The 14,389-nt window shown below is 48.1% G+C and overlaps 1 protein-coding gene across 1 annotated transcript; it reads left to right on the forward strand.

Annotated features, from left to right (window-relative positions):
- The first annotated feature begins 750 nt into the window (after positions 1 to 750).
- Positions 751 to 14,133, forward strand: GSDMB (gasdermin B). Its single transcript, XM_033183164.1, is given in 11 exon segments — positions 751 to 1,383; positions 1,386 to 1,457; positions 5,660 to 5,831; positions 8,525 to 8,693; positions 9,735 to 9,806; positions 9,808 to 9,824; positions 10,543 to 10,581; positions 12,432 to 12,615; positions 12,741 to 12,879; positions 13,238 to 13,308; positions 13,770 to 14,133. Coding segments are annotated over 11 exon segments (1,248 nt in total). The 5' UTR covers positions 751 to 1,223; the 3' UTR covers positions 13,923 to 14,133.
- The last annotated feature ends 256 nt before the right edge of the window (positions 14,134 to 14,389 follow it).

The raw sequence follows: 14,389 nt of genomic DNA on the forward strand, positions 1-14,389 counted from the left end.
CTGACCTCATGTCACGTGTGTCTGTGTGAAGAAAGTCCACGAAACAGGCTTTGTGTGAGCAACGAGGCTGTTTATTTCACCCGGGTGCAGGTGGTCTGAGTCCGAAAAAGGAGTCAGCAAAGGGTGGTGGGATTATCATTAGTTCTTACCGGCTTGTGATAGGCTTACAAAGTACATTCTCAAGGGCAGGAGAATATTACAAAGTACTTTCTTAAGGGCAGGGGAGAATATTACAAAGTACCTTCCTAAGGGTGGGGGAGACTATATTGTATCAGGGTGGGGCAGGAACAAATCACAATGGTGGAATGTCATCAGTTAAGGCTAGTTTCACTTCTTTTGTGGATCTTCAGCTGTGATACCCTACCTTGTTTTAACCTGAATTGACTCTCCCTTAGCTGAGAGAGCCAGACAAACTCCATGTTGGCTCCTTCACTTGCCGCCCCTTACCCACCCCCCTTCCTCAAGGACTTAACTTGTGCAAGCTGACTCCCAGCACATCCAAGAATGCAATGAACTGATAAGATACTGTGGCAAGCTATAACTGCAGTTGCCAGGAATTCGTCTGGTTGATAGTACCCTAAGCCCCCACATTTGTGTCTGGTTGATGGTACCCTAAGCCCCCACATTTGTGTCTGGTTGATGGTACCCTAAGCCCCCACATTTGTGTCTGGTTGATGGTACCCTAAGCCCCCACATTTGTGTCTGGTTGACGGTACCCTAAGCCCCCACATTTGTGTCTGGTTGATGGTACCCTAAGCCCTTGTGTCTATCACCCTGTGATAGATGTAAAGCCCCTGCACCTGGAACTGTTCGTTTTTCCGTAACCATTTGTCTTTTTGAACTTTTTTTTCCTGTTTTACTTCTGTAAGATTGCTTCAGCTAGGCTCCCCCTCACCTTTCTAAACCAAAGTATAAAAGAAAATCTAACCCCTTCTTCGGGGCCGAGAAAATTTTGAGTGCTAGCCGTCTCTCGGTCGCCGGCAATAAAGGACTCCTGAATGAGTCTCATAGTGTGGCATTTCTCTACAACTCGCTTGGTTACAACACAGTTGCTTCAGGCCGTCTGGATGTATATGTGCAGGTCACAGGAAATATGATGGCTTAGCTTGGGCTCAGAGGCCTGACACCTCAGGCTGCCAAATGTGGAAGATTTAAATACTTGAACCAATACCCTCCTCCCAAAAACTGAAATTGGCTTCTATTTCCGAGTTGGTCCAGGTGCAATGTTCAGCGTATTTGAGGAAATCACAAGAATTGTAGTTAAGGAGATGGATGCTGGAGGGGATATGATTGCTGTTAGAAGCCTCGTTGATGCTGATAGATTCCACTGCTTCCATCTGGTGGGGGAGAAGAGAACTTTCTCTGGATGCCGGCACTACACGACAGCCTCACCCTGATGGACATTCTGGACACAGATCGGGACAAGCGGTTAGATGAACTGGATTCTGGGCTCCAAGGTCAGTATAAGGTAGATGACAGGTGGCCAGCCAGGAGGCCTTGACCATTTGTATTCCATCTCCTTCTCAATTCACCATTGTTATCAACTAAATCAACCAATCAGTGAAACTGTGGAATTTGTTTGTACACATCCACACACCTTAATTTAAGAAATGCACGGAAGAGCTGCATGGTGGGAGGAGAGTGGGAGAAGTAGAGATTTATTTCCATTGGAAACCATTCCTAAATGGTCTTTCTTTCCCATTTTTCCCTGGTAAAACAATCTGCTTTTAATTTAGCGGAGCTTCTCCTGTGTTCATCATTTAAGTGGATAAGTAAATGAGGGCAGTTTGCTTACTGGTTAAGAAAGGATGCAGGCTTTAGGGCTGGAAGCACCTGGTTTCAAAGCCTGGCTCTGCCTCTTATCAGCTGGGTGACCTTTGGACAAGTTGTTGTATTGCTCTAAGTTTCAGTTTCCTCATGTGTCAACTCTAGAGACTGTTGTAAGAATCAAATGAGGGCTAGGCACGGTGGCTCACTCCTGTAATCCCAGCACTTTGGGAGGCCGAGGTGGGCTGATCACGAGGTCAGAAGATTGAGACCATCCTGTCTAACACGGTGAAACCCCATCTCTACTAAAAAGTATATATAAAAAATTAGCCAGGCATGGTGGCGCGTGCCTGTAGTCCCAGCTGCTCAGGAGGTTGAGGCAGGAGAATCACTTGAACTCAGGAGGCGCAGGTTGCAGTGAACCGAGATAGTGCCACTGCACTCCAGCCTGGGCGACAGAGCAAGACGCTGTCTCAAAAAAAAAAAAAAAAGAATCAAATTAGAACAAATTATGTGAATCATTTATCACAGTGTCTGCCACAAAAGGAGCACTCAATAAAAGTTAGCTCCCATCATCTGGTGGTCATGGTGGTGATTCTTACTATCCTTTCATGTTCCTTGGCTATCAAGACTGAAAGGGGAGTTGCTGATGAGCAGAAATCCCTAAGATATTGGGGGAATTTATGGAAGAGTCAATTATTCCATCTCCCTGCCTCTGATCTCAGTTATTCCTGGGGTACTTGGGTTTCAGAAGCCCCAGGGTTTAAGTGTCAAACTCTCACTTGGACCCCACGCTGGAATATGGTGAGGAGTTCATTATATTTCATAATGGGAAAAAATATTTCATAATATGAAAAATGGCAAGGAGTTCATAGCTCAGACCTCTCTGATACAGTCTGTTTCTTTTTATGAGGTCTCATGCCAAGAGATGGAAAAGAGCTCTAACAGCCCTGAGGAGTTTTAGAATATTACAATGTGCCAGGAAGTGCTTTAAGTGACTGAGAGCGGTACCCAGATTACTTGGAGGTGGTGGACCTTTCCACAAGTGGAGTTTCGTTAAGCAAGCAAGGGGCTTTTGGAGAAATTTCAGATTCGCATTTTTCAAAGACTGAGTCAATGCTCTGAAAAGCAAACTGCCAAGAGCCAATTTGCTAAAAGCCAGCTCTCAAAAAAAGAAAAAAAAAATCAGTTTGCCAAATGATCAATTCATTGAAAATGGAAAAATACTTTAACCCAGAACTAGGATGTTTTGCCACAATAATATTACTCCCCAGGGACAGGGCAAAGTGTAAGTCTGGGAAAAAAAAAAAAATTGACTAAGTCAACTTCCTTTAAGGAAAAGCTCATCTGTGTGCATATAAAATTCGGAGGCAGAGGTGAAACCAAACTTAAAAAAGAAAATCCTTACAATAATGGGAATTGGTAATTTGAATTGATTTTTAGCTTGGTCTGCTCCCTATTTAAATGGGTTATTTTGTAACTGTGTAATGCTGATGGTGCAGTTAAAGTGTGCATAGCGCTGGGCACGTGGCTCACGCCTGTAATTCCAGCACTGTGGGAGACCGAGGCGGGTGGATCACTTGAGGTCAGGAGTTCAAGTCCAGCCTGGCCAACATGGCGAAACCCTGTCTCTACTAAAAATACAAAAATTAGCTGGGCGCGATGGCACATGCCTGTAATCCCGTACTTTGGGAGGCTGAGGTGGGCAGATCACTTGATGTCAGGAGTTTGAGACCAGCCTGGCCAACATGGCAAAACCCTGTCTTTACTAAAAATACAAAAATTAGCTGGGTGTGGTGTCGCACGCCTGTAATCCCAGCTACTCAGGAGGCTGAGGCAGGAGAATTGCTTGAACCCAGGAGGCGGAGGTTGCAGTGAGCCATGATTATGCCACTGCACTCCAGCCCGGCGACAAAGCAAGACTCCGTCTCAAAAAAAAAAAAAAAGTGCATAGAATTTTTTGTTTGTTATTAAAGTCCATATTTTATTCATATTAACTTTTTTTTTTTTTTTGAGATGGCGTGTCGCTCTGTTGCCTAGGCTGCAGTGCAATGGCGCAATCTCGGCTCACTGCAACCTCTGCCTCTAGGTTTAAGTGGTTCTTCTGCCTCAGCCTCCCGAGTAGCTGGGATTACAGGCACCCGCCACCACACCCGGCTACTTTTTTGTGTTTTTAGTAGAGACAGCGTTTCGCCATGTGGCCAGGCTGGTCTTGAATTCCTGACCTCAGGTGATCCGCCTGCCTTGGCCTCCCAAAGTGCTGGGATTATAGGCCTGAGCCACCGCACCCAGCCCATGTTATCTTAGTTTTGACCTAGTGTCCTTTTTCTATTGCAGAATCCCATCCAGGATCCCACATTACATTACATTTAGTTGTCATGTCTCCTTAGGCTCCTCTTGGCTGTGACAGTTTCTCAGACTTTGCCTGTTTGGGATAATCTTGGTAGTTTTGAGCAGTACTGGTCAGGGATAGTGTAGAATGTCCCTCTGTTGGAATTGGATGTTTTTTCTCATGGTTAGACTGGGTTCTGGGTCTCGGGGAGGAAGACCACAGAGGTAAAGTACCATTCCTATTACATCACATCAGGGGTATGTACTATCAACATGACCTATCACTGTTGATGTTGACCTTGATCACCTGGCTGAGGTAATGTTTGTCAGGTTTCTCTACCGGAAGTTACTCTTTTTCCTCTTCTTCATATAGTACTCTTTGTGCACATCGTTTTTATTTTTCTTTTTCTCTCTGATATTTTTCTTTTCTTTCACACTGCTCAAGAAGCAAATGGTCCCTAAGACATTTGTGTCTCATGTACACACAAATAATGATTTCAGGCTCTGTTTCCAATTCTGTCACATTTCTACCAGTTCCAAAATGGATTTGTCTTTGGAAATCCAGCCCTGCCTCCAAAACCTAGCAATGGGAGCTCTTCTTCCCCTGTAAGTTCCCGTCTGGGAGGTTGGAGACAAAGGCACGTAGCCCCTTCAGCATGCCCACATATCATCCACGAACCCTGGGGCAGCAACTGACTCAGAACCAAGGCCCTTATTAGTGCCTGATCAATCAGGGCAGAGTCCATGCGTGTGGGTGACTTTCCAGGGTTGCTTCACTTTATACTTGTGTGGTTCACACAAACAACAGCAACATAACTGCTTTTTTTTTTGGAGATGGAATCTCGCTGTCGCCCAGGCTGGAGTGCAGTGACTTGATCTTGGCTCACTGCAACCTTCGCCTCCGCCTCCCAGGTTCAAGCGATTCTCCTGCCTCGGCCTCTCAAGTAGCTAGAATTAGGCACGTGCCACCACCCCCGACTAATTTGGTAGAGATGGAGTTTCACCATGTTGGCCAGGTTGGTCTTGAACTCCTGACCTCATGTGATCCACCCACCTCGGCCTCCCAAAGTGCTGGGATTACAGGCATGAGCCACCATGCCTGGCCCTAATTTTTGTATTTTTTAGTAGAGACGGGGTTTCACCATATCAGCCAGGCTAGTCTCAAACTCCTGACCTCAAGTGATCTGCCTGCCACAGCCTCTCAAAGTTCTGGGATTACAGGCGTGAGCCACTGCGCCTAGCCTTAATTCCCTAAATATAGGAAATAGACATTAGTAATATTCTCGTACTGTAGATGAAGAAACAAAGAGGTTAAGTGACTTACCCAAGGTCATGTGGTAAGAAGGTGGAGGAGTGGGCTCCAATCTGGGATCCTGTGACCCCAGGTAACTGAGCTTCTGGTGAGAACAGCATTTCCTGGACAGCCACAGCTGGAGCGCTCTCTCAGAAGGGAGGGGGATGGTGGCATGGAGCCCAGGATGGGGCTGCCCCAAGGAGAGTTTTTTGGAGAGAGATCTTTTGGGGGTCCACTCCAGAGTGACCTTTACCATTCTCTTTCCAGGTCAAAAGGCTGAGTTTCAAATTCTGGATAATGTAGACTCAAAGGGAAAGTTGATAGTGAAATTGCCCAAAAAAATAACAATTTCAGGCAGCTTCCAGGGCTCCCACGATCAGAACATCGAGATATCTGAGAACCCGATATCCCAGCAGTATCTGGATACCCTTGAGAACAGGTGAGGTTGGAGTTGGGCAGCAGGGAAGGAGGGGAAGAGCCCATCTTGGGCACCAAGGGATTCAAGGGTGGCGGACCTGCTCTTTTATTTATTTATTTATTTTTATTTTTATTTTCCCTGCTTTTCATTAGCTTCGTGGAGGATTGGCTCTCTAGGGCAGCCTCTCACTCTCTACTTCCAGGATTCCTCCAGCCTGCCCTTTACACAAGCATGCCTTCCTCTCTCTGCCTCCAGAAAACCTTCTATTCACAGAGGCAGCCTCCAGGAAGCCTTCTGAGGCTCCCATTCACTCATATCCTTGCTGTCCCCCAAGATGCTTAATTCCTCTGACTTGGACAAACCTGTTTTTTTTTTTTTTTTTTTTTTTTTTTTTTTTTTTTTTTTTTTAGACGGAGTCTCGCTCTGCCGCCCAGGCTAGAGTGCAGTGGCCGGATCTCAGCTCACTGCAAGCTCCGCCTCCCGGGTTACGCCATTCTCTGCCTCAGCCTCCCGAGTAGCTGGGACTACAGGCGCCCGCCACCTCGCCCGGCTAGTTTTGTATTTTTTAGTAGAGACGGGGTTCACGTGTTAGCCAGGAGGGTCTCGATCTCCTGACCTCGTGATCCACCGTCTCGGCCTCCAAAGTGCTGGGATTACAGGCTTGAGCCACCGCGCCGGCCTGTTTTTTTTTTTTTTGAGACGGAGTCTCGCTCTGTCGACCAGGCTAGAGTGCAATGGTGCGATCTCGGCTCACTGCAACCTCCGCCTCCAAACCTGGTGGTTTAAGAGGCACTCTCCTTTGCTCTCCTCTGCTCTCCTGCACTGAGCTGCCCACATCAGTATTTTGTGCTTGTTTGCCTCTGCCTTGTGGGCAAGCCAGTGGCTTCCATGTTTGTCTTTCCCACTGGACTGGAAGCGACTTGTGACAAAGGACTGACTTTACTAACCTTTCTGTATTAACTCCAAGCACATAGTAGGTACTGAGTGAAAGAGAGCTGAAGTGAAGCACAATGAAAGCAAAGCACCCCTTGGAGGACATTTCCTGCACGGAGTGCAGCCACCCCACCCCAGCAGGGTGGCACCGATCAAATGCCACAGAGGTGCTGGTAGCTGGTGCGCAGATGCTTCCAATTCAAGAGGACATCACTAGCCATGCCCTCAACAATAGTTCTGTGGTTGTTCTCTTCAGCTGGGATTGTTGGAGATTGAGGAGTAGCTCAGGGGAAGGTGCCCCGCAGTTTTCCTGGGCTTGCTCTCCTTGAGTGGAGTGGGAGCAGGTGCCTTTTTCCTTTTCCTTTTCTTTCTTTTTTTTTTTTTTTTTTTGAGATGGAGTTTCACTTTTGTTGCCCAGGCTGTAGTGCAATGGCCCGTTCTTGGCTCACTGCAACCTTTGCCTCCTGGATTCAAGAGATTCTTCTGCCTCAACCTCCCAAGGAGCTGGGACTACAGGTGTCCGCCACCACGCCTGGCTAATTTTTGTATTTTTAGTAGGGACAGGGTTTCATTCACCATGTTGGCCAGGCTGGTCTCAAGCTCCTGACCTCAGGTGATCCACCTGCCTTGGCCTCCCAAAGTGCTGGGATTACAGGTGTGAGCCACTCCGCCCAGGCCCCCTCTTTTTTATTAATAAATTTAAAAAAAGGCTTACAATAAAATTTTACTGGTCCTTTGAATTACCCCTCCCTACCACAGTAGGGAGGGCCCTTAGAATTTTTCTAAGAGAGCTCAGTGTTTTCTACTATAGAATGCTTGTTTGTCAGGTGAGGGTATTGGTATCTATATGTGGGGTGGGGGCACTGGGTAGGTAGGGGAAGGTCATCGGAGGCAGGGACCCATGTCTTCCTTGAGGGCCTTTTGATTGCAAATAGAAACTCCGTCAGACATTTTAGGTCATAACATGAGTTTCCTCCAGCGGGAATGGAATCAGATGCTTCATGAGCCTAAGGGCAGGTGATGCAGCTGGCTCCAGGGACCAGTGCAAGGAGCTGGAGTCCGTCGTCAGAGAAGACGGTGTCTTGGGCTTCACAGATGCCTATCTCAGCGTCATGGGAAGGGCACTCCCTTTGGATTTACACTGACCAGGGTTTGAATCCCAGCTCTACACTTACTATCTGTGTGGCCTTGGACCATTCACAATCTGTCACTAAGCCTCAGTATCTTTACGTGGAAAGTGGATGTGATTCTGCCTACCGTCATAGGATTGTGAAGGTGAAGTGGAAAAGTGTGTCTCACAGTTGGCACATTGTCATCCTCCATAAATGCTAGTGAATTCTTGCCCCACTTTGTTTGTATTTATTTATTTATTTATTTATTTTGAGATGGAGTCTTTCTCTGTTGCCCAGGCTGCAGTGCAATGGTGCAGCCTTGGCTCACTGCAAACTCTGCCTCCCGGGTTCAAGTGATTCTCCTGTCTCAGCCTCCTGAGTAGCTGGGATTACAGATGTGTGCCTGGTGATCCACTCACCTCAGCCTCCCAAAATGCTGGGATTACAGGCAAGAGCCACCATACCTGGCCTCTCGCCCTACTTCGTACCCCACCCCTACCTCCACCCCAAGGTGGGTAAAGTGAACTGCGATGGGGTGCTGTGTTCCTTGGTTTTCCAGTCTCAGAAGCGATTAATCTTAAATGGGAGCTGGCTCACAGAGAGGGAGAAGAGTCACTGGGAGGTAAGACCCTGAGATCCTCAACTCTCATCTCTCTCTACTGTCTCCAGGAAGCTGAAGAGGGAACTACCCTTTTCATTCCGATCAATTAATAGGAGAGAAAACCTGTATCTGGTGACAGAAACTCTGGAGATGGTAAAGAAGGAAACCCTGAAAAGCGACCGGCAATATAAATTTGGGAACCAGATTTTTCAGAGCCATCTCAGCTAAGAACACAAGGTTAGGATCCTGGGAGGCAGGAACTGTGAAGGTCAGCGTTGGCCCGTGCCCCGCAGGTCAAGGCAGTGCCAGCCCTAGACTCTTCCTTCACTCCTCTCCTAGCAGCCCTGCTGCTCTTGGCCACATTGCCCCAAGAAAGGGTGGGTGGCATTGGCCGGGCGCGGTGGCTCAAGCCTGTAATCCCAGCACTTTGGGAGGCCGAGACAGGCGGATCATGAGGTCAGGAGATCGAGACCATCCTGGTTAACACGGTGCAACCCCGTCTCTACTAAAAAAATGCAAAAAACTAGCCGGGCGAGGTGTTGGGCGCCTGTAGTCCCAGCTACTCAGGAGGCTGAGGCAGGAGAATGGTGTAAATCCGGGAGGCAGAGCTTGCAGTGAGCTGAGATCCGGCCACTGCACTCCAGCCTGGGCCACAGAGTGAGACTCTGTCTCAAAAAAAAAAAAAAAAAAAAAGAAAGGGTGGGTGGCATTGCCCAGTCCCTCCCTTGTTACTCTCTAGCGATGCCCTCTTTTCATTTTCATTTTCATTTTCTTTTTTTTTTTTTTTTTAAATAGATATGAGGTCTTGCTATGTTGTCCAGGCTGTCTCAAACTCCTGGGCTCAAGCAATCCACCCAACTTGGCCTCCCAAAGTGCTAGGATTACAGGTGTGAGCCCTGCGCCCAGCCTTCATTTTCTTTATACATTTCCCATGATTCATCATTACACAAGTGTATTTTTGCTTGTTTGTCTGTCTCCTTTCTAGGAGGCAGGAGAACGGAGCCACGGTGCCTAGAACAAAGCAGCTCCTCAGTAAACATTTGTTGAATGAACAGTGGCAACAGGATGAGTTTTGGCATCAGACGTGGGTTCAAATTTCAGCTCTGCCACTGTTTTTAGCTGTGAGACTGACTCACCTGCTGACCCCTCAGAGCCTCAGTTTTCTCGTCTATAAAATGGGGATACAAATGACTGCCTCACAGGATTGTTTGGGAAATCAGGCAAGATAATGATGTAAAAGCACCTGGGGATCTGTCAATGTGAGCTCCTTTTTCCTAGGGCCAAAGGGAAGTGACCATCCTCCCAAATCGGGTCCTGAGCTATCGAGTAAAGCAGCTTGTCTTCCCCAACAAAGGAGACGATGAATAAGCAAAGGCTGATGGGGAACAGGATTGGGAGTCCTAAACACACCAGTGAGGTGGGGGGTGGGATTCAACCAGACTCTGTCAGCCTAGAGTGGGTAGCTGGTGAGCTTGGAGATTGTGGAGGGGTCCAGGGAAAAGGGTGGATTCAGCACTAGGAAGGACTGAGGCTCCATGCTCTGGCCTGGGGACCTGGACCCGCTGACCCAGGATTTGCCTGAACATGACGTAAGAGTCGTTAACTCCTCTCCCAGTCTCCAAAGAGAATAATTGTCTTTTTTGGCTGGGCGTGGTGGCTCACGCCTGTAATCCCAGCACTTTGGGAGGCCAAGGTGGGCGGATCACCTGAGGTCAGGAGTTCAAGACCAACTTGGCCAACGTGGTGAAACCCTGTCTCTACGAAATATATAAATATTAGCCAGGTGTGGTGGCATGCGCCTGTAATCCCAGCTACTTGGGAGGCAGAGGCAGGAGAATTTCTTGAACCTGGGAGGCGGACGTTGCAGTGAGCCGCGATCTCACCATTGCACTCCATCCAGCCTAGGCAACAAGAGCAAAACTCCATCTCAAAAAAACAAAAAAAAAAAGAAGAGTTTTTTTTTTGTTGTTTTTTTTACTGGAGGCTGGTGTGGGGATTGAGAGGCACTGGAGAAAGGGAACTTACAGAGTGAGAACTGGTCTCTCCAATAACTTGTTTTTTCCCTCCCTTTTTGGTGCTGGTTTAGATATTTGAGGGACAAAACAAAATCCCTTCCAGAAGATGAGTGAGCTGCTGGGCTTCCTGTTCGTCATTTCAGAATGGGCAAGAACACTATTTTTAAAAATGGAATTACAGAGTGGTTAGGTCCAAGGATGTGGTAGGATGCACCCACAGGTGGGAACCATGGCAAACGCAGGAGAAAAATTAGCGTGTTGTAGAGGAGTCTGGATTGTACATTGGACTAGGGTTTCCAGGCTGCTCCTAGGACAACTTTGTGCTGGCAGTCAGCTGGATCCTGAGCTTACAGCCCTCCCTGAAGGCTTTTTGGCCTAGGAAGCACAATTAAATGACTTGGCCAGTTCCAGCATGACAACACTGGCTGTGAAAAGGGTCCTGGACTGGAGTCAGGCAGTCTCAGGGTCTAGTCCCACCCTGCCACTCACTAGCTCTATAGCCACTCAAGTCACAGTTTTCCTGACTTTAATATAATTTAATTTAATTTTTTGAGACAGAGTCTTGCTCTCTCACCCAGGCTAGAGTGCAGTGGTGTGATCTCGGCTCACTGCAACCTCTACCTCCTGGGTTCAAGCGATTCTCCTGCCTCAGCCTTCCAAGTAGCTGGGATTACAGGTGCCCACCACCATGCCCAGCTAATTTTTTTTTTTTTTTTGTATTTTTAGTAAAGACAGTGTTTCACTATATGTTGGCCAGGCTGATCTCAAACTCCTGACCTCAAGTGATCCACCCACTGCGGCCTCCCAAAGTGCTGGGATTACAGGCGTGAGCCACCGTGCCTGGCCTTTCCTGACTGTGAAATAAAGGAGTGAGACTAGAAGGTCCCTGTGATTCTGAATTATGTGGCTTCCTCTGGAATTTCTAGGTTTTCCCCTTGATCCCAGCAGGGTTGTACTGCCTAAGAGAGCTTGGAAAGGGATAGAGAAGTCTGACCCAAATTTGCGGAGCGACTGCGTGTATGCTGTCCCCTTTCTGGGCCTTAGCTTCTTCCTCAGTCATCTAGGCACGGTCCTATGACTCCTGTTTTTGAGGAGGTGGGAGGGGTCTGCAAATACAGTGCTTTCCCATGGACACACACTAATGAGGATGCAGGCTCCCTGGTACCAGCCGTGAGGGCTCAGATTGCAAGAGTGAAAACTTCCATCACTGGGAAGAGAAGTCTGCAGGGGACAGGAGGTGATCTAAAGATTCTGAAATAAGTCTTCCTCTCTCTGCAGAGAAGGATGGTGCTTCATCCTGTTCAGGTAAGGGTGATTGCCAAGTGTGTTCAGGGTGGCTGCACCAACCCACCCTGAGTGGCTCAAGACTGCTGCTCAGGTGGGGTCAGCTGAGTAGGTATGAAGGAGGGGCACTGCCTAGCAGGTTTCAACTTTAGTCTGGAGGCTGCATCTGTCTCCTCTAAACGCAGTGGTTCTCGTTGGTATACCCTGAAATCACACGGGGGAACTTTAAAACTAGTGGCGACTGAGTCCCATCTCCAGAAACTCTGACTTAATTGTGGGGGTGTGGCCTGGACATCAGGATTCGGAGTAACTCCTTGGGTGATTCTCATGCAGTCAAGGTTGAGAACCACTGCTTTAACTTTCTCCGAATCCTAATTACTTCCAGTGTGGCCTGAGTACTGCACTTTGAATGGCAAGGACCAAACAACCAAGTTTTTGTTTTTTCCGGAGGTGGAGAAGAATTTGGGGTTGGGACTAGACTGAGGGTGAGCTGGGGAGATGGAAGATGGAAGTGGGGTCAGTGGGAGGCAATGATGGTAGGTATCTCGGAAGAAGGATGCTTAATTTTAACACGGAAAGATTGGAAGAAGGGAAGATACAAAGAGGTGGTCTCCAGAAGACAGGCAGACAAGTAACAGAGCCTCAGAAATAAAGCCTTTTGGGCTGGGTGGCCCAGGTTCTCAACTGCTGCCTCTACAGCAAAGTCTTTGGGTTCGGAGGATTCCAGAAACATGAAGGAGAAGTTGGAGAACATGGAAAGTGTCCTCCAGGAACTGACGGAGGACAAGAGGAAAGATGTACTAAATTTCCTCACTAAGTGCTTCGGCAGGGAGGAGCTTCGGCAGGATCTAGAGCAAAGAGTAAGAGCCCCTAAGAAAGCACTGAGGCAGAGAGAGAGAGGAGCCAGAGGGGAGGGCAGTTGGCACAGTGAGGATGGTCTGCTCTGGTGAGACTGGTGCTCATCTCCCACAACTCCTGGCCCTAGGTATCTGAGGTCCTGATTTTCGGGGAGCTGCAGATGGAGGACCCAGTCAATCCTCTCCTAATCAGCCTTTTTAATGCTGCTGGGATCTTGGTAGAAGCGCGTGCAGAAGACATTCTGGACTTCCTGGATGCCTTGCTAGGTGAGGAAGGGTCTCGCTGTAGGCTGGGGTGGAGGAAGTGTGAGCAGAGAGGCCTGTGGGAAGTCACATCTTGGGAGGAGGGGCTGCACATTGCTCTTCACAGTTCATAGAGGGGTACCACTTCATGTCTTCCTCAGGCCAGGCACTGAGAGGCTGGTTCCTTGTCTATGAACTCCTGCAGGCCAAGAGGGAAGCGGGAGTCACAGCAGAGGCCCGTTTGGAGCAACTCTCATCTAGCACTCCCAGGGGCTCTCTGGAACCTTTTGATGAGGCATGTTCTGGGTGTGATCAGCCACTGAGGCCCTGTCCCACCATGTATCTCTCCTTTTTGCCAACCACTCTCTTTCTTTACCCCCAGAGCTGTCTGAGGAGCAGCAGCTTGTGGCTGAGGCCCTGGAGAAGGGGACCTTTCCTCTGTTGAAGGACCAGGTGAGACAGCCTGGGCTGAGGGCCAGGGTCATAGTGGAAGGGAATGCCCATATGCTCAAGGGACCCAGAAGTCCCAGGGTACAGCCCCTTCTTATTCCATAGTTTTCTGCCAGCTCACACCCATGCAGCTGGTTTGTGACAATTCCCTGGACACAGAGTTGCCAGGACAATTTGTAATGGGTTCTTTAGGCTCTGTTGTTTATCTATGGGCAAGAGAGCGGTGCAAATTGGTTAGTCTCAGGATAGCAGCTGGTGTGATCTTGAGTTCCAGTGCAGATTGACTAGCAGAGCCTGCCACTATGTTGAGAGAGTATGGAGCTCTCCGGGCTCTGCAGGAAAGAGTGCCATGATGGCTTATTACGTCTGCCTATCGGCTCAGCAGTAAGGAGTGTGGCCAAATATTTGCCATTTCTGGTATATCACTATTCCTAGCTTTTACAATCTGGTGGGTTTCCTTCCAGGTGAAACCTATCATGGAGCAGAACTGGGATGAGCTGGTCAGCAGTCCTCATGACGCGGACTATGACCCTGAGGCACGAATTCCCTGTGCGCTGTATGTTGTTGTCTCTATCCTGCTGGAGCTGGCTGAGGGGCCTACCTCCGTCTCTTCCTAACTACAAAAACCCTTTCTCCCCACAAGCCTCTGGGTTCTCCCTTCACCGGTCTGTCCTCACCGCCATCGTCACTACCATCCTGTTACCAGCGGGACCTCTTTAAAACCAGCAGCCAACCATTCTTTGATGTATCCCATTCACTCTGTGTTAACGTCCGAAATCAGCCTGGATTTTATGCTTCTAATTAAAAGTGGCAGGTTGTGCATGTTAATTTTGTCTCTTGAAGCCTCACTAAATGACAGTAAAGCAATAGAAAAGCTTTGTATAAACCTACAAGGATGAAAAGAATGCAGCAGCAGATAAGAAACTTTAATACATCTTTGGAAGCTAGAAAGCAATGAAAGGAGTGCAGGCTGGGAGGTGTAGGACTGGGAGTAGACAGGAGATTGCTATTTTTATCATCAGCCTTTTATTTATTATTTTTATTTATTTATTTATTTATTATTTTTGAGACAGAGTTTTGCTCT

The sequence above is a fragment of the Trachypithecus francoisi genome, unplaced genomic scaffold (genome assembly GCF_009764315.1).
Source record: "Trachypithecus francoisi isolate TF-2019V2 unplaced genomic scaffold, Tfra_2.0 Lachesis_group20, whole genome shotgun sequence".
NCBI lineage: Eukaryota > Metazoa > Chordata > Mammalia > Primates > Cercopithecidae > Trachypithecus > Trachypithecus francoisi.